At 46.8% G+C, this 25,445-nt stretch overlaps 1 protein-coding gene and 1 pseudogene across 1 annotated transcript; one reads left to right on the forward strand and one right to left on the reverse strand.

Annotated features, from left to right (window-relative positions):
* Positions 1-18,378: 18,378 nt before the first annotated feature.
* LOC124706682 lies at positions 18,379-20,614 on the forward strand (annotated as a pseudogene).
* A 291-nt stretch (positions 20,615-20,905) lies between these two features.
* Positions 20,906-25,440, reverse strand: LOC124706961 (mitochondrial adenine nucleotide transporter ADNT1-like). Its single transcript, XM_047238622.1, has 8 exons — positions 25,249-25,440; positions 23,652-23,700; positions 22,930-23,093; positions 22,669-22,706; positions 22,083-22,195; positions 21,848-21,961; positions 21,421-21,759; positions 20,906-21,329 (listed from the first exon to the last, which is right to left on the reverse strand). The coding sequence occupies exons 1-8, from the start codon at positions 25,413-25,415 to the stop codon at positions 21,249-21,251; spliced, it is 1,065 nt and encodes a 354-aa protein (XP_047094578.1). The 5' UTR covers positions 25,416-25,440; the 3' UTR covers positions 20,906-21,248.
* Positions 25,441-25,445: the final 5 nt, after the last annotated feature.

Raw genomic sequence — 25,445 nt, forward strand, 5'->3', positions numbered from 1 at the left:
TCCAACGGTGCGGCGTTTCGCTTAACTTGCTATCTTCTTCTTCCCGCAATCTCCTTCGCCGCGCTCATATCCCCTCTGTCAAAACCTCCATTGCAACCACAAAAATTCCTGCGCTCACCCACGTTCCTACTTTCTCCAGCGGTATTGTTGATGCCACTGCGTTCAAGACTCACAAGGCACAGCACCTCTGAAGCAAGCATGGCAGCCCAAGATCTGGGAACTTCCGAGTGGGAGAGATCTAAGATCTCAAATCAGGACACTAATCTGATGAAGAAGCTCGGCCTGATGAAGAAGAAGGATGCGCTGATCTTCCCCAGCGAGGAGAGCTATCCGTCGCCCCTATCGAATATCGGGTTAGCTTCGTTGACCACCTCATTCGCGGCCTCTCTGCTCCTATCCGTGATTTTCTTCGTGGATTGCTTTTCGTGTATGGGTTGCAGCTGCATCAACTAACTCCCAACTCCATCCTCCACGTTTCTATCTTTATCACTCTTTGCGAGTGCTTCCTTGGGATCCAACCTAATTGGGCTCTGTGGAAGCGCATTTTCTGCCTTCGCCGCAATGGCTCCCACAACATTGCCTATAACATAGGTGGTGTTGTTATCTGTGTCCGCCCTGACGTCGAGTACTTCGATGTCAAATTCCCCGACTCCGTTCAAGGGTGGCGAAAAAGATGGCTATACGTCCGCGAGGAGTGTTCCGACTCGCTGGAATACAACATCGCCCCCTTTGACGGTAGCACAAAAATCCTTCGCCGCCGATCCTGGGATGCAGAGGCCACCGAAGAAGAAAAAACGACGACAGAGGCGCTGATGAAGCGTATTCATGAACAGCAGAATACCCGAGGCAAAGAATTGTCGGGTATCCAAATCACCGCCTATTTCCTTAGGATTAGGGGGCAGCCTCTTCAGGCTCGCAAAAACCCTCTCTGGTTGTATGCTGACGACAAAGACGTCGACCGCCTATCCAAGGATCTTTCAGTGAAGGACTTGGAAAAGCTTGTCCGGAAAATCTTGTCGCTGAGCAAGAAAGACGTCATTCCAACCTCTTGTCGCGTGGAGCCATATAGCGGCACCAACGCCCTCCCCAAGGTAAATTATCTTTGTCCTCGCCGAATTTAACTTTTTTGACTACTATTTTGCAGAATTCATTGGTGTAACTTGTCGTCGATATGTCTTTTTCTCGTGCAGAAGCATCAAGTTATATCCTCTCTACCTCCTCTTCCTGAAGGTGGGGAAGTCGAGGAACGAACCGTCGTTACTGACGACACCCAGGGTACTTCTCGCCCTGAGAGCGAAATTGCGGGTTCGCACAGATCCGCAGCTTCCTCTGAAAGAGATGCTGAATCCGAGGCTTCCGAGTCTGTACACTCTCTCCCTTCTGCTGCTTCCCCGAAGAACAAAAGGAAAAGGGGTGAGGTTGCAGACTCCGGCACCTCCAAAGCCGGCGAATCGCCTGCCGAAGAAACTTCCCCTGAAGAGGGGAAAACCTTCGACCCTTACAATGATGCCCTCGTTAGCTCGTAAGTCTCTGTCGTCTTTTTATTCGATATATTGCTCTTGTAGTATTCTCATACTATGTTTGATGTACAGCGGCGACGAAGAAGAAAAACCCACTGTTAATGGGACTGCTCCCACAAGCACGTCTCATACTTTGGTTCTCTCCGAGACTCACCTTGCTACAGAAGAAACCTCGCCTCCACAGCGAGACATTGGGGACCTGACTCCTGTCGGCAGCCCCCGTGCCCCTTCACCGAAGAGAGCGAGGGTTGAATTTGGCAAAGAAACAAGCCTCCTGACTGGGAGTTTGGGGACTCCTTCTATGGACGATGTAAGAATCCTTACCGCTCTTTTTGTCCTGTCCATCCTCTTTCTTTTTTCAGCCTTTGATGAAAGAATTTATTCGCTTGGGTACTCAATTTATTGGATACCGTGACTATGCTGATAATTTGAAAGGTATTCCTTCCTGTCGAACAAATTTTCTTTTGCTATTTTGTTGTAACATTGTCATTCTTTCTTTTGCTAGAGGCTCTCGCCATAGCTAATAAGCGTGCCGATAATCTTGCTCTCGAGCTGAAAAAAGCGAAAAAGCTCGCGAAAAGGCTGAACTAGACGCTGCCTCAGTCGAGAATCTTCGAAAAAGAAAGCTAAAACTGCCTTGAGTGAGCACACAGCCCAACAACTCGCTCGTGAGGGTGATATCAGCGCCCGCTTGGAGTCGCAAAATCAACGCTTTGTCAGTAAGTTCATCAATCACTTTGATCGAGTTGCCTCCAACATTAGCTTGTACGTATACTTGTTGATAACCCAAAATTTGTTTCAGCAGGGAAGATGAGCCATGAGTTTGAGCTTGAAAAACCCGAAGATGACCGTCTCCTCGATGCTCTTTCTCTCCTTGAGATTTATGGGGATGAAGTGCGCCGCATTATCTCTGATGCTAAGGCGGCATTTTCGCGCCTTTTTTCCTACTTCTTCCCGAAGACGGAACATCCCAACACCTTCGCTGCTCTTACAAAGCACTTCATTCCCAAAGAGGATCTTGGGCTAGCCCTTCGGCAAGAAAATATGAAGATTGGCGTTGAAGGCACCATAGCTTTGGTTGTCGAAAGCCAGCAAAGCGTCGACTGGGCGAAGGTTGGTGAGGTGAAAAAGATGGAAACGAAGAGGTGGCAAACCCTGATTAGGGCTGCCAATCTGCAGTCGAAGAAAATTCTCTCCTTCCTTGGATATCAACCAGCTCCTTCCCCCAGTTTTGCGAAGCCGGAGGTCAAGTAGACCATCTTGTCCCTGCTTTTCTTGTTTCTTCTTCTTTTGCTACTGTCGCCGTAGTAGCCTTTTGCGACAGCCTATCATTGGTTCACTAGGAACCCTCTCTTTTGTAATGATCATGTAAGTATCCAACTGAATTAATGGAATGCTATTTTGCCGAGTTATTGATGTCGAGATTTTCTTTCCAGTTGGTTTTAGACAACTATACCGCGGCTCCTCGTTCCTCGGATGCCTTGCCCGTTTCTTCCTTCTCGAGGAAAACTTCCGCTAATAATCTGAACGAAGATTCTTAGAGCGCTGGTCCAGTACAAGATTTGAACGAACTACGACAGCAACTCCAGGCGATGAAGAAGCAAACACTTATAGTAATGGAGCAATCTCGGAAGTCATCCGAGAAAGAAAAACTTGCGCTTCAACGGGCCCAGGAAGCCTTAGCTTTAAAGGAGGCCGTAGTTGCCGAAGCTGCACAATCTGCTTCCCGAGAAAATTACATGCTCGAGTTGATAACTGACGCCAGTATGGATATGGCGGGTACGCTTCCTGTCTTTGAAGTTCCTCTCCTTTACCTGCTTTCTATTTCTTACCATTGTACTCGACTGCTATGAAAACTAGGGTTGTGTTGACAATGATTTGATGATGCTGAAGGCCGCACGGATGCCGTGGGCGTCCCAGTGCTCCATCGGAAAGCCGGTGGCAGACAGCTGCGCCGGGGGCGCTGCCATGCCGCACGGTTGGCACCGTCCTCTGGCCGCTCCAAGGTGATGGTGTGCCCCTCGAACTGGAGCGGGAACCAGCCGATGGTGCGCTCACGGTCAGCCGGGGAAGCGAAGACCACCATGAGTGATCCGTAGTCGCTCGCCGCCAACCCAACGGGGGTTTCCTCCGAGCTCCTCCATCCACGATGCAAGAGGAAGCCCGGTCCGCCGTCGGCTCGAAAACGGCAAAGGCGAAGCGGCGGCCGTGGTCCGCGTCAGCCGGAGGGGGCAGAAACACTTGCGTGCAGCATGCCCGCGCCTGCGTGACAGATGTTGAGGACGGGGGAGGAGCCGCCACGCGCGGGAGCGGTGCAAAGGTCGGAGGACCCCTGTGGCTGAGGCGGGGTGCAGAGCCAGTGATGGGCGCCGCCGACGGAGGGGCCGTGCGCTCGAGCGCCGCAGCAACCTCGAACGACGTTGGCGATGAAGGTGGCCCGCGTGGGAAGGGGGTTGGTGCCCTGGTGAGGAAGCCGCGGCGGATCCCTGGGGCAGCTGCACTCCTTGGCGTCGAGGGCGAGGTCGAGCGGCTCCGGCCGGCGCGCAACCTGCCAGACGAGGCGCTAGGGCATTAGAGATGGATGTGAGGGCAGGGGCAGAGGAGGAGTAAGTAGGGGAGGGGGGGGGGAGCTCACATCCTCGGGCCTTGTGTAGATACATATGTATCTAGAAAACGTTGAGTCACTTATTTTTAGATATTTTTTTCGAAATGGAAACTTATTTTTAGATAGGGGAAGTATGAGTTTTGCCGAAGGATTAATCACATCAAAGTGTCACGAGCCACTATAATTTCTCTCTTCTAACTCGGACCATGCTCAAGTTCGAATGCGACTGGTTCATAGACTCTAAGCAAACACAGTTTACTTGGACTCTGAACTCAACTTTCCTAACTAATACAGCAGACATACCCAATGTGAAACACACTCAACTCAGCTTGCATAGCATGAGATCCTTGATATTTCCTCACAGGCAAGCAATAAAACTAAACCACTAATTCTAAAGATATTTCTACCAATAATATTCTTGTAAACTAAAATTTTCATATCTTGTGATCACTCCGAACTTGACTCGTTGAAGATTCGCGGCACATCAATTTATCTCAATAAAGATTCGGACTACAAAAATGGTCACTATATCGCTCCATTCCAAGCTCGATTGTCTTGACGAGACAATGCAGATGTCCACCGGCGCCACCACCTTGCCTTCGTACACGTCAATAAATTGCTTTGATGACACATCATACTGTGCAATTGGTATCAACTTAATATTAATACATTCCCTTTATTCGGAAATTCAATTCGGCTCCCGGGTGCATATGCTCCCTCTATCAAAAAGTTATATTTCGAAATGTTGAAAAAACTTGACAAAAAATTCTACATGTACATCTCCACAATATACGTACGTTCGTCAAGTTTTGCGAGGAACCAATATGTTTTGTGGTCTGTGTAAAAAAGAGAAAAATTATCTCCTGAAATGCTTTATTTTCAGCATTGAATTTTGTCTTTTTTACACACGTCACACGATAAGTTGGATTTTTATGAAACAACTTTGTGAGCGCGTAGCACGTGAAGATGTACGTTCGAATTTTTCGTTTCAATTTTTTAAAATTTCAAAATATATGTAGCATGCATTTCAAAATAAAGGGAGCATATGCTCCCATGTGCCAAAACATCATTCCCCCCTTTATTCCCTTAAAAAAATATTGACTCTAACGAGCTTTCATAGAGACAAGCATGTGAACACAACAACAACCTTAGAAACACGAGGCGGACTGAATTTGATGTGCTCCTACTGATGAGAAAATGCCAAGTCACTATCAACGACGTGCTCTTGGACCCTACCAATTGTTGACTTCCACACCAGGATATGATATATCACATAAAGTATCATGATACACGACCGGAAATTCGTCTTGGCTCCCGGTAGCATTTGCTCCCGGATTTTTGGGGAGCAAATTTTGTTTTTCAAAACTTTTCAAAAAATTCCGAAAAAAATCATGCACGTACCTGACCATAGCACGCACCACCTTGTGAAATGTCGCTGCGAAATGTCATCGTATGCATCCTGGGCAAAAATGACAAATTTCCAGATCTGAGATTCGAATTTTTGGATCTCATTTCATGTCAGAAATTTGTCATTTTTGTTCAGGGCGCATACGATGATATTTTGCAACGACATTTTACACGGTGGTGCGTGCCATGGTCAGGTACGTGCATGATTGTTTTCGGAATGTTTTGATAAGTTTTCGATTTATTCTAATTTTTTGAAAAAACCGGGAGCAAATGCTCCCGGGAGCCAAATCGCCGCTCCCGATACACGACACACTAAACATATGAGCAAGGGTATGTGTCCTTACTTCTTAACTCCGAACTCACGCTCTGGTACATCAAAGTATTTAGCCTTGCACACGTAGATAAAATGTGTGAGGCAATAACTTCCAACAAATTTGCCTAATTTAGTATGACACTCGTAACAAAACATTAAGCTAACACACTCTACTCAAACTCAAACTCAAACTCAACTTGCCTAATTTAGTATGACAAACATACTCCGATGTGAAATAGACTCAACTAAGCTTGCTTAGCATTGGATCCATGACATTTCCTCCCGGGGCTAACACTGCAACATGCACTAGAAATAAACCACTAATATAATCAAGGGTAATTTTAATATTTCACACGCTATGAAGTGACAGAAAACATACAGATCTAATGCTTTTTACGTAATTGGCCTTTTACTGAATTTAATGTTTCTATATGCACGAAAACACCACTGCAAACACAAAAAAATGCATGTAGAGGCACTTCACAATTTGGTATGTTGGGTCGCCATATATATAATCATGTAGAGACACTTAAGTAAGGCACCACATAAATGTAGAGACATCAGCTAAGACATCCTTGTCTAAGTACAAATTGGATGCTTAGAGAAAATTTAGGAGGCATTCGATAAATTACGATAAAATCATATAGAGGCATTTTGTGAGACATTTCATAAACCAGCCTTACATTACATTTTAGTTAGAGACAATATAGTTCAATGTCTTATTTGGTAGAAGATTCTTTCATAACTTTGAGGCATGTAATACACTTCTTTTGAGGCATGTGATGTGTTATAAATTTATTTATTTTGTGTAGTGTAGAATACAACGTATTTCGAAGTGAGATTTTGCACACTTGAAGCGTAAATCATTTCCTATATGTACATATTTGTATCAGTTTTTTTTGAAATTTTAAAATATGTTTTTCAAATGTTCAAACTAAAGGACTACATTTAAGCCCGAGAGCCAAAACGATGCATCCTTGTTTTTTGTGATCAAACTTTTTCCATCAATTTTACCAACCATACTTGAGAATTCTGTCATAAAATTTAATAATTTTAAAATTTTCTAAAAATAAAAGTAAAATGTGTATTTTTAAGTACATCACTCATATTTTGTTACTCCCTCCATCCAATGAAACTTGTATTAGATTTGTACAAATTTGGATGTGCCTACATACTAGTTAGTGTCTAGATACATCTAAATTTTGACAAATCTAAGACAAGTTTCATTGGACGGAGGGAGTAGTAAAGTTATGGTCAAAGTTGAACCTTGTAATACGTCTGTGCGATGTAAATAGAGGCAGGGAACGTCATGCATGCTCAGGTCGCATGAATGAGAGAACTGTCACTAGAAAAATATTTGCAGGATGCGCTAAGCCATTCGATCTTCTTGATGGTGGTCCACCATAGAGAACCTATGTAGTTGTTTGTTTTCTCTCTTAACTAATTTGTATGAGGCGATACAACTGAGATCAGCCAACAGTTCGAACACTTAGCACATTGTGCCACTTAACCGGATGAGCGCAAGACGAGGTCTACCTACCTTATTACATTTTTAAGGCGTTGTATTGAGGGGTTTCTATCAGTTAGTAATAAAGTCGGCAGTGTCCTTGTTTGCAGATGTGTTGGGCTCAGTGGGAGCGTACCAAAAGAGCTTATTAATTCAAGAAGCTTATGCTCATACATTTTTCCTTTAATGCCTTCACAGGCTCTATTCCTGAAGAACTTGCAAATTTAGAAGTTACTAGATGGACCTAGCGCACTTTGCCGCGCCGTTCTTTACTACTGTCGTTTAATTTATCGATCCGTAGAACCCTTTGGCTTTGTGGCGGGCTTTTGCTTGGGCCATTGAATAGCTAAACATGCTTCTTGATGACAAACTGACAACCCTTGTTGAAAGAACTTAGAGTTTGTTTTTCTTTTGAATGAGAAAATCATGGCTAGCTAGTACTATGGAGAAAATGCTTCTTGTTGAGCACATTACATTGAGATTATTCTCACGATGACCATATAGAAACAAAGGATAGGAGGGGCCTATGAGCCAAACCAATTGGTAGGATAGTAATAAGCTAGAAGAACCGTCGAGCCTATGAGCCAAACCAATTGGTAGGATCGCAATAAGCTAGAAGAACACGTCGATCTTAATTTGGGCTGCTTGTGAGTTTTTTCTTGGCCCTTGTCTTCGGCTTTGAAACTATTTAGCCATTTCAATACCTAAAAAATGGAGATGTAAACACCAGATTTATCAAGAGGGATAAAGCAGAATGATTTTCATAGGAAAATCATTTAGCTAATCAAGTAAGGGAAGTATGAGCATAAAATTGCAATCACCTTAGAAAAATCATAGCAGTCAAAACATTAAGTTGAGGATACAATGCTAGAGTCACGCGCAACTGGGATAAACTCATAGTATGTGCTGCTCATCTAGAGGTTTTTTTTTCGCGAGTACGCCAATGGCGTACCATATCTTTATAGAAGGCAGAAAAAAGCATACAAGAAGACTACAACTCGCTGCAAACAACGAACGTAGCACACACACTCCACTCCACCACAGACACAACAACAACAAAACCTAGAGGAGCCTGACCTAAGCTAAACTACAAAGCCGCGTCACGACCAACATCGAACGCTTCCAAAGAACGAGACCCTCCGAGCCTCTCCTTGTCAACGCACCATCTGAAGAGATAGACGGCGGGACTCGGACAAACCCAGGAAGCCTGATCAAGGACATGCCGACTATGGTGTCCATAGCGCCCCTGAAGGACAGCCTTGGCCAGCGGCGAGCACCGGAGGAGCGCAACCTAGGACCTCCAATCTTGTCTCCAAACGCGATACTCCCAACAGAGGAACGACGCCGAGGACGCCGCTATCACGCCGATCCAACTCCGAATCTAGGCTTTCGCCCGGAGACAACACCAACACCACGAGAGAGTGCGAGACGATGTCGAAGCTCCTCGGCGGCGCCTCCAACGAGGAAAAAACGACACCCGTGGGTGCCGTCGCCGCCGGCCCGACCAAGATCGGGCGGGATTTTCATCCGTGCCATCACGCATCCCGCACCTCCGAGGGTTGGACCACGCCGTCCAAGAAGCCTCGCACCGCCATCACCGCAGCTCCTCCCGAAGCTGTCGCAGATCCGTGGACTCCGACACACCACACGGCCGAGGACATGGTCCATCTTCCACCTCCAACTCCGACTCAGCAAGGGAGAGGCAGCCTCCCTCTCCACCGGCACGGGCCGGAACCGCCCGCCGAGGCCGTCGCCAACTCAGGCGGACCGCCCACGGCGAGCGGCAACTCCTGCCACCGGCCGGATCCGGGCCTGCAAGCCCAGATTGGACCCGCAGAAGCCCGGATCGGGCCCGCGCCCACTCCGCCGGCCTCCCCGCCGGACGCCACCGGAGGCAGCCGCCGCGGCGCCCGCACCGTCGGGCGGCCGGCCTCTGCTCGCCCGGACTCCTCCCGGCCGAGCCTCCCCGCCGCCGCCACGACCACCTTGGGCTCGCGCCGCCGCCACCGGCTCGCGCCGACGCTCCATGCCGCAGCCTGCTGCCCACCTCGCCGAGAAACTCCTCCTCCGCACCTCCACGCCCCGGCCGTGCGCCGGCCGGCGCCGCCGGGACGCGCCGCCGGACACACCCACCACCAGCGCCGCCGGGTGACGTCCCGCCTCCGCGCGTAGGGGACCCGTCGGGGCGCGCAGCTCTCGCCCGCCGCCTTCGACGGCCGGGCACGGCCGCCACCGCCAGTTCCGGCGGCGGCAGCGGCCAGGGGAGGGGGGAAATTTGGGTGGTTCCCTACCTAGGGTTTGGACGCCCCTGGAGCCGCCCGTGCGAGGCGACCCGAGGGGAAAGTTTTTTTATCTAGAGGTTTTTCTCCTAGATAAAGTTATAGTGTTGGCGATTCACACCAATGGTTTCCTTCAGTTTCCTCGCAGATAAAAAGGCAATGCTTTATTTGTGCATGTGCATGCTCTGAATAGTAGCCACAAACTGGTAGCTTCCAGGGAATCCTTCCACACATGGATAAGTTCGACTCAGATTGTGAACAATGAACCATCCTTGGAATCATCCTAAACATACTTCAGGTTACTTGTATATGCAGATGGAGCTCAGGAATATTTGAGCATCTATGGACATAAATTTATAGCTTGCCATTCCAAAAACTGAAATGTGAAATTTGTAGCAAGTAGGGGAGTGCTAAAAAGTAGTTGGAACCAACATATGAAAAGATCAAATTATCCAAAGCACGACCAAAATAAAATTCCAACCTACACTGACCGCCGGAGAAACCAAATCCTTGAAATAACACCATCACTATAATCACAACAATCCATGGTATATGTCTCTGAGGCATATCTTAACAACTTAGGAGTATTTGAGCTTTCTATGGATGAACAATTATAGTCTGCCATTCCCTAAACTGAATTGTAAGCTTATTAGGATTTAGGGAACCGTGGTACCAAGCAATGGTTTCCGGGTAACTGTCTCTAGTTCAACCATTACTATGCCAAAGCTTGTATATTGTCTCCCATATTTCTACCTTCTAGTAACCAAAGAAAATGATTATTCTAGAGCTTCCTAAATGAACGTCGGTGTATATGCATATGTCAAGAAACAAAGGTAAATTCTTATAACCAGTGGCTTATTCTCACAGTACAAAAGAAAATAAAAAATGATTTTGAATAGTTTTACCATCCAAGAACATAGTTCAGCACCATTATTGGAAATGTTTATACCGCAACAATAAAAGAGGCGGATGTTAGTAGGGTATGAACAAACTCCTATTTATCTGCATTCTTCTAGTTATGTTGTTTAAAATAAATCCAAAAACTTGCCAATAAATATATTCGAGAACATGAAACACCTGCATGTTTCCAAGTTCAGAAAATATAACTGCTTAAATAGCTATATGCCTCAGGTCTGATCATTTTCCAAAACTAACCTTGAAATATGTATGTGTCCATAATACCATGAAGGAGTAATTGTCCTCTTCCACTGCCAGCTATCAATGCACCTTCATGCAAAAAATGCAATATTAGCATAACTCAAGACCATGCGTCATATTGTGAGATGCACTGGGGCTGCATATATATATACACAATGTGTGCTCAAACTCTGAAAGTGCATTCTAGAGCAAGAGCTACTATGCAAAATAAAATTGCAGCAGCTGTAGCATCACTGTCCACATATGCTAGTTACAATGTGATTACCATTTGTATCTACAATGCAAATCTGGAGCATTAACTTTTAGTATTCAGAGAACTAACAAAAGTAAACCTTTAAATCATAGGAATTGTTCCAACTGATATTATAATAAAACTCAGAGTATTCTCCTTGTAATAGAGAAATTTTACCAGCCATAGTTATAGAAACAAATGAATATTCGGAGATGCAAAATGTGTTTTGCTAGGCCTGCCATGCATTTTACATAGTCAAATGGACTAAGTGGAGGGAAGTTTACTAACAAATTACACTTTTTCATCATCGCAACGCTAATTATATGAAGAAACATGCATGGAACTCAAAAGCATGCTGAAATGCTACAGGGGACCAGGGCGACAATATGAAATATAGCTTAACTGTTCGTCACTCTCTGGACGACAATACTAATTGATCGAACCCATTGTACATGCTATTTTAAATCCAAATTCCAGCCTGCAAAGAAGATGGAATCACCAGAAACTGCATGTTCAAGAAAAATTCTGCACTTTCTTTCTGTCTTAAAAAAAGAGAAATTCTTCACATTAGCGGCACCACCTATCCTGTGATAGTTTTTGTTGTTGTCTCGAAAAATAAAACATGCCGACTTGGCAAGGTGGATAGACTGATTATATTTCAATCAACCTATTTATGAAGACACGTCATGGCTTTTAAATACATGGCAAAACCAGTCGAACTAAGCCTTGGCGCATCCTATGTCACCTGAAGTAAAAATAAAAAGGCTACTCAAGCAACAAAATAAGATATCTGATTATGCAGCAAAAAATCAAGTAACACTGAATCCGGATCTTCCAAGTGACTGAATAACATGATAGCCAAATAATCGGGGCCATGAACAAATTACAAACCTATCTGGCCAATGTTACCAAGATTCATCTAGCTTATCAAACCACATTGAGTAACCGCTACAATATTAAGTAAGAGCTACCATGATTTTCAAGATCAACTAAACTCGTTGACCTCTCTTTTGGGGCGGCAGACGCGATTTAGTCCAACACACATCATCTCCGCTTGTTAATCTCCTACCTCCTCCTTGCCGAAGAACCTTGATAGTTGGGAGAAGCCTCAACCTGAGGGTTAGGGTTTTGTGGGAAGCTGAGGGAGGCGCTACAGACAAAGAGGCATGGGCGTCCGGCACCATGGGCGAAGAGGAGGCGACCGGTCGAAAAAGGAGTTGAGGCGCGCCGCGCGGCCGTTAATGGTGTTGTGGGCTATGGAAGAAGCCGGCGAGCTGGCACCGCTAGTGCTCCATAGGTTCAAGCTGACCCTATTGAGCTTCCATCTGGTCTCCTCCCTGGCTGCCGGCAACGGGTCTGTTGCGGGGACAACTCGTGTGGCGGCACAAGATGGAACTGAGCTACAGGAACTAACCAAGGAGGTGGTGGTGCAGCTTTCCCAAGCACACAGGTCCGAGCTGTGTTGGAGATGGAGGAGTATCGTGCGGGGAGAAGTTGGCGGCGGCACGAGTAGACGCATTCTAGGCTTCGTCTCCGGCTGAACCGACTGAACGGATGGCCAATACTGACCTACTCCTGAACGGTGGAGCAACAAATGTAATTTTCTCTTAGTACAAAGTGTAGTTTTCTCTGGGCATAAAAATGTTGGAGGAAATTCATAGCAGGCTGGTTGCCTATTCTTCATTCCATATAAGGCATGTGTATCAATACACTGAAAATATGCATATATGTGCATTCCCTTATCCGATATAAAGGTATTAGAAAATATAAAATACCAGTTGGAAAACATATTGGAGTTTCAGATCAGCTGCCAACTGAATGTTAGAAGCATTGCAGGGTCCAATGCATATAATCTTGTAATGGCAACAGCCAAATTCAATATGAATTGCAACATTAGTCCAGGGCCGACCACAAATCATCATATGAGAAATATCCAAAAAAGCAATAATCCATATTACATTTTTTCCTTTCAAATGTATAAATCATTTTAGAACTACTATTTCCTAAACCTGAAAGCTGCATTGGTGTTCCATATTTGCAACAAAAATTTATAGGTACCAATAACTGTACCTGCTCACGGTGGCTACTATGTGGCTACTATGAGAGAGAGAGAGAGAGAGGTGTATGAGAAAAGTAAGCACGTACCTGAGAATGTGCGTGGACTTGCCGCTACAGGTCTTGCAGACTCGACCAGGAGAGGATGGTCTTGCGGTGTTCGTTCACCGGCAGATGCTGCAGCCTGAACGCTCAGGCGAGAGGAGATCGGAGCCTTGAAGAGAAGATGCAGGAGCAAGAAGAGGCAGGGAGGCTGCAAGGAGGGGCTTTCTGCAGGTCGGAGGAGCTGCGGGAGGCGACACCGACGACCTTTTGACCTGCACGCCAGCGAATCGAGCCGCGATTAGGGTTTGCTGCGGGAGCGCGTGTCGGGGCTGCGGAAGGTCAAGGCACGGGGGGCAACCAGTATATGTGAGCAAGGAAGAGCTCATCCAGTGATTGGCGGCAAAGCAGGCATATTCTTGGGCGGCGGCGGCGATTTACTAACGAGGGTGAGGATGAGAAAGAGGAGGACAGTTTTCAGAAGTGGGGGAGGAGAAAAGGAGGATGAATAGCGGCGACACAACTGAACCATAGAGGAAGAAGAACCGACGCTGTGAGTTGTGAACCGACACCGCCTCCCAAATCCACCGCAGCCAATTTAGTTCTAGCTAGTAGGTCCAACGACAGCGACGTCTCGATCGACCAGAGGCGCTCGGAAGACTGGGAGCTTAGAGCTCTTTAGAGATTTTCACATTTTTCTCTGAAGGAATTTTGGATCATAATCTAGATTGGATACTAGACAGGGCGAGTGTTCAATCCATATATTCCGCATAAAACATGTTTAGTGAGCCTCTACCAGCTCTCGGGTTACCAGCTCTCGGGTTTTGGATGGCCAGTCACATCTCAATGATGCTTTCTTTTACTCTTAAGATGAGTAGCCAACTCCGTGAGCTTGAACAACACTTCCATGGACAAGATCTCGGACCGCGTGGCAAGAGGTCGGGCCTCTTCTGAAGAAGTTGTACTTCTGTTGGCATATATGATGACATGTGTTTTTTTGTTCAACTAGGTCATGTCTGTGGCTAGAAATTTGGATGGTTGGTGTTTTGCTTTTCCTATGAGTATCATGCTTTTTTCTGTGGTGTTGGAGGAACATATATTATGTATTATACTTTATGTGCCAGAATAAATATAACATGAAATAGTGAACACATAGTGGTTCTTCCTTTGGGACTTGGAAGTGCTTTAACCACTAATTCTTCTATTGGAAACAATTAAGAAGATCAAAAGCACTTTTTAAAGAGAGGGCATAAGAGAACTCTATTCAAAAGGATATTTCAATCATGGCCTTTGAATTATGCATTTTAGGCTGGGATTTCCACATAAATCTAGAATTGGACAAGAAGAACATACGAGAGACTAGTTGAATAAAGACTCTAAGCATTGATATCCACTACTTCCGAATGTGATTATGCTACATTTACAATCCAATCAATTGATTTCACGAAAATACAACATGTTCAAAAAAATTCCTACTATGACATGATTGACCCCCCAGATATGTCAATTTTCATAATATCAGATTGTTGGTAATTCGGTTGGGAATCTTGCAGATTGTTGAATAAAATATAGGAAAAGTGAATGGTTATAAAGGGAAAAATATGCTTCTATCGGGTGATTATTACATTGAATAAGGGTATCATGTATTTACCCTCAAAGAACTACATTATTTGTGCCTTTTAAGTCTAAGTTGGTGATGAGCTGAGGACTCGAAATTGCACGGACTATTGAAACAATGCTATGGAAAGATTGTGAGGTTCTGAGGTTATGTAAAGTCATGCAATGCTGCAGTAGCAAATAAAGAAGCAACTTTGTGACGGTGCACCTTTAGTTTTCACATGTCACGTGCCTTTTTTTCATTCAAAATTCGGACTTCCATATATATGTGAAATTGTATGACTGTTTTCCAACTTCCGTCATATTACTCTTTCCATTCACTAGGGAGTTGAGAGTAAGATTCGTTGATAATATGCATTCGGCCTTCCTTAATTATTGTCCTTGTATAGCATGTAATAGAACATTGTCCAATTGAAACCAGTGGCCTTTGGGGTGTCATTTGGTTTTTCAAAATATTTATCAATGTGAGTGAATGGAGTTTTACTCGCGTGATGGATTTTCAGCTTAATCAATATAGTTATAAATCATTATCTTATTATAGTAGTAGGATCATAGTATTTTTTTTTTTGAGAAACACAGTACAAACGCAGACGCTCACATACACGTGCATACACTCACCCCTATGAACGCACACACGCACACCCTACCCCTATGAGCACCTCCGGAAGACTGAGCCGGCGGATTGAATCTTGAAATTGACGAAGTCACCACAGGCGCATCGCTGTCGACGGGAACGTCGCCTCCCACTGAATGAATATTCCGCCTTTTATGAGACACACAGATGTCAAACCTGGGATTTGAACTCTGGTGGGCTGGGGATACAACCATCCTCCTAACCACCCAACCTCAGGGTTTAGGGTTTAGGGTGATTGCACCGCTAACTAGTACCTAATTACTAGTGGTGATGTCAAGGTCAGTCGTATTGTTTCTAATACACCAACGCGGGGATTTAATGGGATAATCATGCCAGAGTGGCATATTTCCACATGTCAATGACAAAGAAGACTGACATGCCAAAATAGAGGCCAGCGTCTCAGTTACGTCATAGTTGTATCTCATGTGCAAGTCATAAGCTAGTACGAATATTAAAGCAAATTCAACGATGAGGATATTTTTTCGTAGTTATAACCTAGGTGTAACTCGAAAAATCTCAGTTGCATCCCACTGGCAATTACGAAAATCTCACGGCCCACTTGCAATTACGAAAATCTCAGTTGTAATCCGGCCTTGAATCCACTTGCAACTCGGAAAATCTCACTCGCAAGCCACCTGTTACAACCCACTTGCAACTGTCATATTAGCATGAATCACGAAGCCATTCCAATGGCTAAGGAGTCGACTGAGATATAATAAAAACCGACGCCTGATTTCTAGCAAATCCGTTGAATAAGATATCATTTGCATTTTTGATTTGGATCTTCTTTTGAATTTCCATGTAGAAATAGGCATTTTTGATTTGGATCTTCTTTTGAATTTCCATGTAGAAATAGATATGAGAAGGTGGTTAGTTCTTGGTTGACCTAGAACTACCTAAATTTTCTGCATATGATGTCACTTGATTTCATATATAGTTTATTTCTGTGTTTTTCCTCTTTACAGAGGCCACCTTACACAGTTACACTGACTATAACGTGGAGGGGGGTGCAGACATTGGACACTCCGTCAGCGATAGGATCTCTGCGTGCATGGCGAGGAAATCAGCAAAATCTGCAAGCACCTCATGATCAACCTTCTCGAGAGGGCCCTGAGAATCATAGGGACCAACATGAGTCCTGATCCGATTCTTGCGGTCATCCTCAACGATCATGTTGTGCATGATCGCACAAGTCTGCATCACCTCCCACGTTTGGTCGTGAGACCAGCTTAGAGCATGGTACCGAACAATAACAAATTGAGCTTGAAGCACACCAAATGCCCGCTCGACATCCTTCTTGCAAGTCTCTTGTCGCGAAGCAACGTGAAAATTCTTGTAACCTGATGGCACCGAGATTGTTTTGACAAAAGTTGCCCATTTTGGATATATACCATCGGCTAGATAATAGCCTTTGGTATATTGATGGTCATTGATCTCGTAGTTGCATGGTGGAGCATGACCTTCCACTAGTTTGCTAAACACCGAGGACCGCTGCAACACGTTGATGCATTATGTAATCCTGCCATGCCAAAGAAAAAATGCCAAATTCATAGGTCATAATCTGCCACAGCTACAACCACCACACTGCAATATCCGTGACGCCCTTTGTATATACCTTGCCAAGCAAACAGGCAGTTCTTCAATGACCAGTGCATACAATCGATGCTTCCAAGCATCCCAGGGAATCCTATCGCTGCATTTTGGACCATGATCCTTGCAGTGTTTTCTTCAGTTGGTCCTCTCAAATAGTATTTGCCAAACTTTCCTACCATAGCTCGACAAAACTTATACATGCACTCAATGGTAGTAGACTCACTCATGCGAAGGTAGTCGTCATGTGTATCGGCATGTGCTCTATATGCAAGCATCCTCATGGCGGCGTTGCTCTTCTGAATCGACGAGAACCCGACCGTGCCAACAGCGTCATGCTTCAGCTTGAAGTAGGGGTCGAACTCTCGAACTCCGTGGAGGATATTCATGAAAAAATCCTTGCTCATCCTATACCGGCTCCAAAAATTATCGGCATGTGTTGCCCCATCTGCGAAGCAGTCGTTGTGCAGCATGGTATGCCCCTCCATCCTCTATCGGGGCTTCAAGTGCTTTCTTTCCACCTTTGAACCTTCGCGGCGCGGCCTCTTCCTCTTCTTCGCGTCGGCGTTAATCATGTTTTGGAGGGACGCGATGATTGACAAATGCTCCCGAATATCATCGTCGAAGGCTTGCTCGTCCTCTATCATTAGGACGATCATCTCGTCGCCGCTATCCATGTCTGAAGCAAAAAAAAAATGGTTAAAATTCATCTGCGATTAAGGAGGCAATGAACAGCGACTTGTCGCGCCTACCAGACAAGCCGCCGAACACCTTTTGTGCGCGAAGGAGGTGCGGATTTGTCGGCTTGTTCTGGAACGCGTTGGCGAAGCAGCGGCGGCGAAAAGGATGGCGAGGGAGCCAACCATCACGATGGTGCTCGATTTAGGAGAGATTGGTCGTCGATACGGCCGGCAAATCGAGCGGCGGCAGAGGGGTGGGAGGAGCGGGATGGGAGTTGCGACGAGAAATAAAAGGCGGGAACCAACCGTTCTAGATTTGGTCGCTGACAGGTGGGCACCCGCCTAGCTTCTCGCTCTGCCCGACGCGCCCGGAGCATCCCCTGTGAAGCGGGGACGGGCTCGGAGCGTCGGACAGCATATTGGACCGCGCCGAACGGAAAGAGGCTTTAGGACACGACTGGGAACGATAAAATGTCCGAGACGTTCCAAAAATCTTTGAGGATGCTTTGGGGGACCCTAATGAAAATGCTCTTACACTGCTCATAACGTGGAGAAGGATGCACACATCGACACACCGGGCGGTCGACCTTGGGCACTTTCAAGGATTGTGCTCTTCGGTCTTTAAGCCAGAAATCTTTGCCTGCATGGCTGCACTCGTATCCATCCATGGTCACCCATCTTTCCTCCCATTGCATATGAGCCGAGCGAGCGAACGAGGCCCCAAATTAAGCATCCATCCATGGAGCAGCTCCGTCAGGTGGGCGAGGCCCTCGGCGGCGTCGCCGCCCTCATGGCCTTCCACCACGAGCTCCGCGTCAACCCGCGCCAATGCCGCCTCCTGGCCGACGCATGCGCGCTCGCATTCGACTCCGTCGCCGCCGAGGTGCGCGCCCACCTCCGCTTCGACGACCGCCTCGTCGGCAGGTGGAGGCCCCTCGAGTCCCCGCTCCGCGAGCTCCAGCGCGTGGTCCGCGACGCCGATCATTACATCCGACACTGCCTCGGCGACACGCACGGCGGCGGCAATACCAGCTGGTGGGCGCGCGCGGTCGTGGCCACGCACGGCGTCGAGTGCGTCGAGCTGCACATGCACAGCCTCCTCTGGTGCGTCGCCGTCGTGCTCGAGGCCGTCGAGGTTGCCGCGGAGGCCGCCGCGTCGTCCGACCCCGATGAGCTCGCCCGGAGCCGGACGCTCTTTGGTAGAGACTACGACAAAGATCTCATTGATCCGGCCATGTTCCGGCGAAGCAAGGTCGGCATGGCATACCTGTCCACGCAAGAGCTCATCGCCCGGTTGGACACGGCGTGGAAGGAGGACAGGTGGCTGCTCTCCCAGCTGCTCGACGAAATGAAACAAGGCTGCTCGTCCAAGACGATGTCGCGGCACGAGCACCGGCTCGCCGACCTCCTGGCCGCGCCGCGCGGAAAGCTGCACCCGGCATCCGCGCTCCTCGCCGGCGGCGACTTCCACATACGGCGGCGCCTGGGCGGCAGCCTAAAGGAGGCGCAGTGGATGGGGGAGGCCATCGCCGTGAAGCACTACATCGGGGTGGACGCCGACGACGCCACGGTCTGCGCCGAGATCGCGCTGCTCACCTCCGTGGCGCACCCGAACGTGGCGCACTGCCGCTACTGCTTCCACGACGAGGAGAAGCGGGAGGCGTTCCTGGTCATGGACCAGCTCATGAGCAAGGACCTCGGGTGCTACGTCAAGGAGGTGACCGGCGGCGGCAAGCGGACGCCGCGCGCGCCGCTCCCGCTCGTCGTCGTCGTGGACACGATGCTGCAGATCGCGCGCGGCATGGAGCACCTCCACTCAAAGAATATATACCACGGTGAGCTCAACCCGTCCAACGTGCTCGTCAAGCAGAGGCACGGCGCCGCCGACGGATACGTGCTCGCGAAAGTCGCCGGGTTCGGAGGCCAATCCGCAGCGACCAGCCCCGGCCGGAAGGCGTCGCATGCCGCCGCCGGAACAAACGCAAATGCCAATGCCAGTGCGAACCCATGCATATGGTACGCGCCGGAGGTACTGGAGAACGACGAGGCCGCGGCGAGGTGCACCGAGAAGGCGGACGTGTATAGCTTCGGCATGATCTGCTTCGAGCTGATCACCGGCAAGATCCCGTTCGAGGACAACCACTTGCAGGGGGACAACACGAGCAAGAACATCCGCGCCGGCGAGAGGCCGCTGTTCCCGTTCCAGGCGCCCAAGTACCTCACCGGCCTCACCAGGCGCTGCTGGCACGCCGACCCGGCGCAGCGCCCGTCCTTCAGCTCCATCTGCCGCGTGCTACGCTACGTCAAGCGGTTCCTCGTCTTGAACCCGGAGCAGCATGATGCGCCGGCGCCGGCGGTGGACTACCTCGACATAGACGCGATGCTGCAGAGGAAGCTCCCGGCGTGGCAGGGCAGCGCGTCGGCGCCTCGCGTGTCGGACGTGCCGTTCGAGATGTACGCGTACAGGGTGATGGAGAAGGAGAAGGGCAAGGCGGCACCCGGGATCCTGCACATCTCCGACTCCGGCAGCGACGGGAACTCGCTGTGCGGGGACGAGAGCGTCCATAGCGCCGCGACGCTGCCAGACATTGCTGAGACGGCCTCGCCCACGACCTGGTCGAGATCGCTGTCGGCGAGGAGCAGCGGCAGCGGCAGGGTGCCGCCGGCGTTGTCGTCGCCGCGAAGGCCGGCTGGCAGGGCGGCCGCCGCCAAAGCAGGCAAGTGAGACTGTAGCTACCTACATCGCTACTCGGACCTCGCAGTCGATGATGCTGATAATGGCGTGCGTGCGTCTCGCTGCAGGACCGCCGCAGAAGTCGAGGTCGATGGGGGTGGTACGGCAGCCGCTGCCGCAGCTGCAGGCCATCCGACGGACGCCGAGGATAATGTCCGACGGGCAGTTGCAAGCGGCTGTGACTCCACAATCCCGCCGGCGTGCGAACGGTGGTCACGCTTCAGACTCGGAATTAGCATAGAAATGCAAATGCCAGATTGTATCTTGACAACTAATTCCCCCTACATAGAACAGATAGAGCCAAGCTTCAGATGAAATCCAGTAGATCAATTTCAGAAGTACAGCAACCATTTACAGCAGTGGGCATTTCTTCAATCTGGCTGTAAACAATTGGATCTTTGTTGTATGTGTTTGAAAAACAAATGAAACCATGCAAAGCACATGTTCAGATAGCACTGATGTCATGAGCTTTCCTACGTTGAATCTATCAGCATATATAACAGCAGCAACAGCAAACAAACTAAAAACAGTGTTAAAGATGAAAAAACAGAAAAAACCACTATTAGCAGCACACAGCATGCAAGCTTATGTTTCAATCTCAATACATCATTCCTCACTGAATAAGACTTTATGAGTTAGGCAAATGCTTTTAATGCTTTACAGCCAACTTATTATTTTCCTCGAGAGAGTGCGGCAACAATTAGGATCTGGAACCAGCAGTAGGATATATCGACAAGGGCTGAGAGGGCCTTATGCTGAATGGAGCCTCGGGTCCTATTGTCCTTCTACTCGCCCTGCCTAACAAAAAAAGAACTCTCAACACCTACAAAAATAGAAGTTGATAACGACCAGGACGGATAACTAAGCCCAGTTCTTCAGTCTATCCTCATCTCTACTCCTAGAACATCCTTCACAGCCTCGTACGTGACGAAAGCAATGGCGATGGATGGCACCACCTGAAGATACAAAGCAGGGCACAAAATTAGAAACGGCATTCAGATATCAAGGAAGCTCAGACATTTGCATTTTTTTTATAAGAAACATTACCTTCACTGAGTTGGGCACAAGACCCTTGTACAAAGCACCAAATCCTTCGTGGCGAACAGTTTTCCTGAATGCATCGATCATTCCATTGTACTGCAGTGCCTCTTTGCCTTCTCCAGTAATAATAGAGGCGGCGTGGTTCCAGCCAACCATCTGCATTCTTCTCCTGACAACATCAAGAGGGTATGCCACAGTCTGGCCTATGGTTCCGGCCACAGCTCCACATCCAAGCCTTGTGACTACATGCAACTCATTATTATCTGCAAGACCAAATGCATTTGTCTGGAGGATCCAGTCCTTCAGAGACTCGTATACAGCAAAGTTAAGGCCAACATAAGGGACCTGCAAGAAGAAAAATAAGTATAAAGTGATAAGAACCCATTGGCAAGGCACAGCACACAAATATTATTTCTAGTTAAGAGGAACCTACAACTCCAATCACTGATGGAAGCCACCCTCTGTATAAAGCACGGAAGCCTTCTTCACGGTAAACTGTGCCCAATGCATGAAACATACCACGGTACTGGTAAGGAGACTTATCTGTCTGCAAATTGAGATGTCATTCTCCATTAAAATAGCAGATGGAATGAAATATAACCACGCAATAATTTATATTCAACTATGGACAGTCAGAGTATCACAAGGCAATGAAAACTAAACAGTACCTGAACAGTAATCCTACCCCTAACCATATCCATGGGATAAGTTGCAGACATGGCTATGATACCAGCACAGGCTCCAGCCCCAAGGCGCAGTACTGGAGTAAGCTGAGCATTCTCTGTTCAACATAATTAACAAGTGATGAATTGTTGAATCCAGAGATTTCCATTACTCTACATCTATATGCATGACAAGAATCCCTCAAAAAATGTATGCAATGCATTCAAACATGAATTCTTCACTTGTTGTGAAGCAGAGCAAGTTAAGTCTGATATTGAATAACAAAGCTAATGAACCGTATGTCCAATTATGGACCGGATTATAATAAAAGGACATTTTCCATGTCCAATTTGGTGAGCAACAAGCTCATTTAGGCCTCAAGCAATGACAGAAGTTGGCGTTGAAGGAAAACATGGTTGGATATAAAAGGCCATGTAGGTTAAGAAATTAATGTTGTGTACAAAAAAAAATACTAGTAGGACTAAGAATTCACACATTGCTGATACTTCCATTTCCTGGAAACTAAGAAATGAAGATGCAGAACACTGGAAACTAATGTGTGTAGTGCGGAAGAAGGGAAAAAGACATTACCATCCCCAGTCTGTTGTCGGTACAGATACAAAACACCCCTGCAAACAAGACACAGAAAGGAAATAACACATTAAATATTGTAACATGAAAATTAACATGTCAATATGAAAGTAAAACTGAAATGCTTCTAACCAATTTCAGGTCAAAACAGTCTCATCATGCAACAGATAAAAAGTTCTGCAAAGTGCAAACTACAAATAACTAGGTGGTAACACAGCAAGCAGTTATGCAAGGCAAGAGTAATTGCAAACAAGAACACACCTTGATGCTTGCTCATAACTGAAGAACTTGACAGCAGAATTTGGGACAATCCTAGCGCAATTCGTCCCATTGCCCTTAAAGAGTCCACGAAGACCTTCGGTTCTCCATATATACTTCAGCCCTTGAACTGTACCATTGTACTTGATACTGTGAGGATTTTGAACCTGCGTTAAGCAAGGAAACATAAGTCAGAGGTCCAACAGAACTATTTTAACCAAACCTACCCTTTTCATACAAAGTACACACGTATAGATGATTTTAGTAACCGAGCTATTGGGGTCCAATAACAAGTGCGACCTGACTACTTTAAGCATTATTATTCCAATTATTCATTTCTGAAAGAGGGAGCAATGAATGTGCACTGCCAGAGGCTAGTTTTAAGTTCCTCCAGAAATTCAACAAGGTACTAGAATTGTTATGTGCTTATAAATAGCTACGTATAAGATAAACGATGGATTTGGTTTGTAATACAGAGACCATAGTGAATACACACCATGTCCGATATTTAGCTTGCATCATATCTAAATTAGTTGATATCAAAATAAAATAAGGGAAGAAACTATTGAAACAAAAAAGCAAAAAATATTACTATCAATTTAGCCAAGTAATCTACATGGTTTACAGAACAACTAAGGAAAAACTAATGCAAAGACAACCCTATCAATAAAGTAAAACCTAAACATGCTATAAGATTAAAAAAAATCAAGACATAAGAAACTCACCTGAAGCAGGATCTTCAATCGCTCAAGAGGAGCAACAGCAGTCCTTGATCTGTGAGAAATAATAAAGTTAACAAGACTCATTAAGTATGCATAGCTACCATTTCAATGACGAAGTAATTGGTAATCTAAGTTTCTAACGTTTAATGTCTGCATCAAGTAAGCAATGTTCCCAAGTGGCCAGTAAAGAAAAGGAAGAATATATTCCCAGCTTTGACTTGAGGAAAGTATAACAACATTTGGTAGCTAGAGTAGTACAAAAGGAAGAAGGGATCAACTCCGCCATAGCATTCTACCAACTAAAATATTATGACTTTACATCAAGTTGACACAGTTACAATCAGAGGCTTGCTTTAGCGCATTTTGTAATGAAATTTTATGACATGACAAGATTCACAATATTTAAGAATGGACAACTATCAAGACATCGAATAAAGAATGCACCAGCAGTTAACCAGACTGCAGATGATGACTAGAAACTAGAATCGACATGCAAATATAGATTCTTAAAATCTATGATGAATCAACATCTCAAAGAGCAAAAAAGCAAAATCAGCTTTGATTCCAGCAAAGTATAATAACAATTGATGGCTATAGCACAAAGCAAGGAAGAAAAGATCAACTAGCCGTGTACCAGTCAAATATAGAGTACTATTACATCAAGTAACCCAGAGAGGCACTTAATGGTTGAGCTTTACCCTTTAGATAGTGGGATTCCATGACATCATGAAGATCCTTAATAATTATATAAGCATGTGCCAGCAGTTAACGCATCAACCATGAATAATTAACACCACAAACAGAGAGCACATCGATAATTAAGTTTCAGATGCATAAAGTGTGGATGAATAGACTTATTTTTAGGGTGGGGGCAGGGGTTTTAGCTAGTCGCCAAACAAGAGCGTTTTGCCGAATAATTCTACTCGAAAGCACCTCCAATTAGACGAGCTGATGGTGCAGAATACTAGATATGGCAATTTGATAACAATAAAAATAGGGAAACAGAATACTAGAAATGGCAATTTGAATTACATTCGCATGACATGACGAGAAAAAACTAATAGAACCCCATCTAACATTTCCGCCCCAGATTCGGTCTACCGCTAGGGTTTATGTGCCAGCAAACTGATCCAGGCAAAACAATTTGGATTAGTTAAAAATGATTTAAAAGCCGAATCCGTGTGATATGTTGCAGATCACGGGGCGATCATGCATGTACCAACAAAGGAATGGTACGGATCATGGACGAAATTAACCCATCAGATGCAAATTTCAATCGAGACGAAGAATAGCACACAAACTGACGCGAGATCTGGGCGGGGCGCGGCAGGGGTTTAAGCGTTCGGAATCTCGGTGCAGATCGCCGTTGCCTTAACCCCGTGCATCAAGCGATGCCGGATTGCAAGGCGAATTACGCGCATGTCACGACGAGGAGACCGCGCCCACGGGGAAATCTCAATTGCCCCAGGGCACGGGGGAAACGAGGCCAGTCTAATAAACGAATCTGGCTGGGAGCCGCCGCGCGCAAGGTGAGCGGGACGCCGCGAGAGCGGAGACGAGTACAAGGGGATGGATGGATAGAGGGAGGATGGGGACTCACAGTCCGCCGGCGACGCCACCGGCGAAGAGCGACTTGCAGACGGTGAGGACCTGGTGTCCGGGGCCCTTGACCCCCTCGCGCGCGAGCTTGGCCTCCTCGGCCAGGTTGACGATGGTGTTGACGGCCGTGTCGCCCCTGCTCTTGCCCACCACGTCCTCCGATGCCATCCCGTCGACCTCCCGCCGCGCGGATCGCTG

The sequence above is a fragment of the Lolium rigidum genome, chromosome 4 (genome assembly GCF_022539505.1).
Source record: "Lolium rigidum isolate FL_2022 chromosome 4, APGP_CSIRO_Lrig_0.1, whole genome shotgun sequence".
Lineage (NCBI taxonomy): Eukaryota > Viridiplantae > Streptophyta > Magnoliopsida > Poales > Poaceae > Lolium > Lolium rigidum.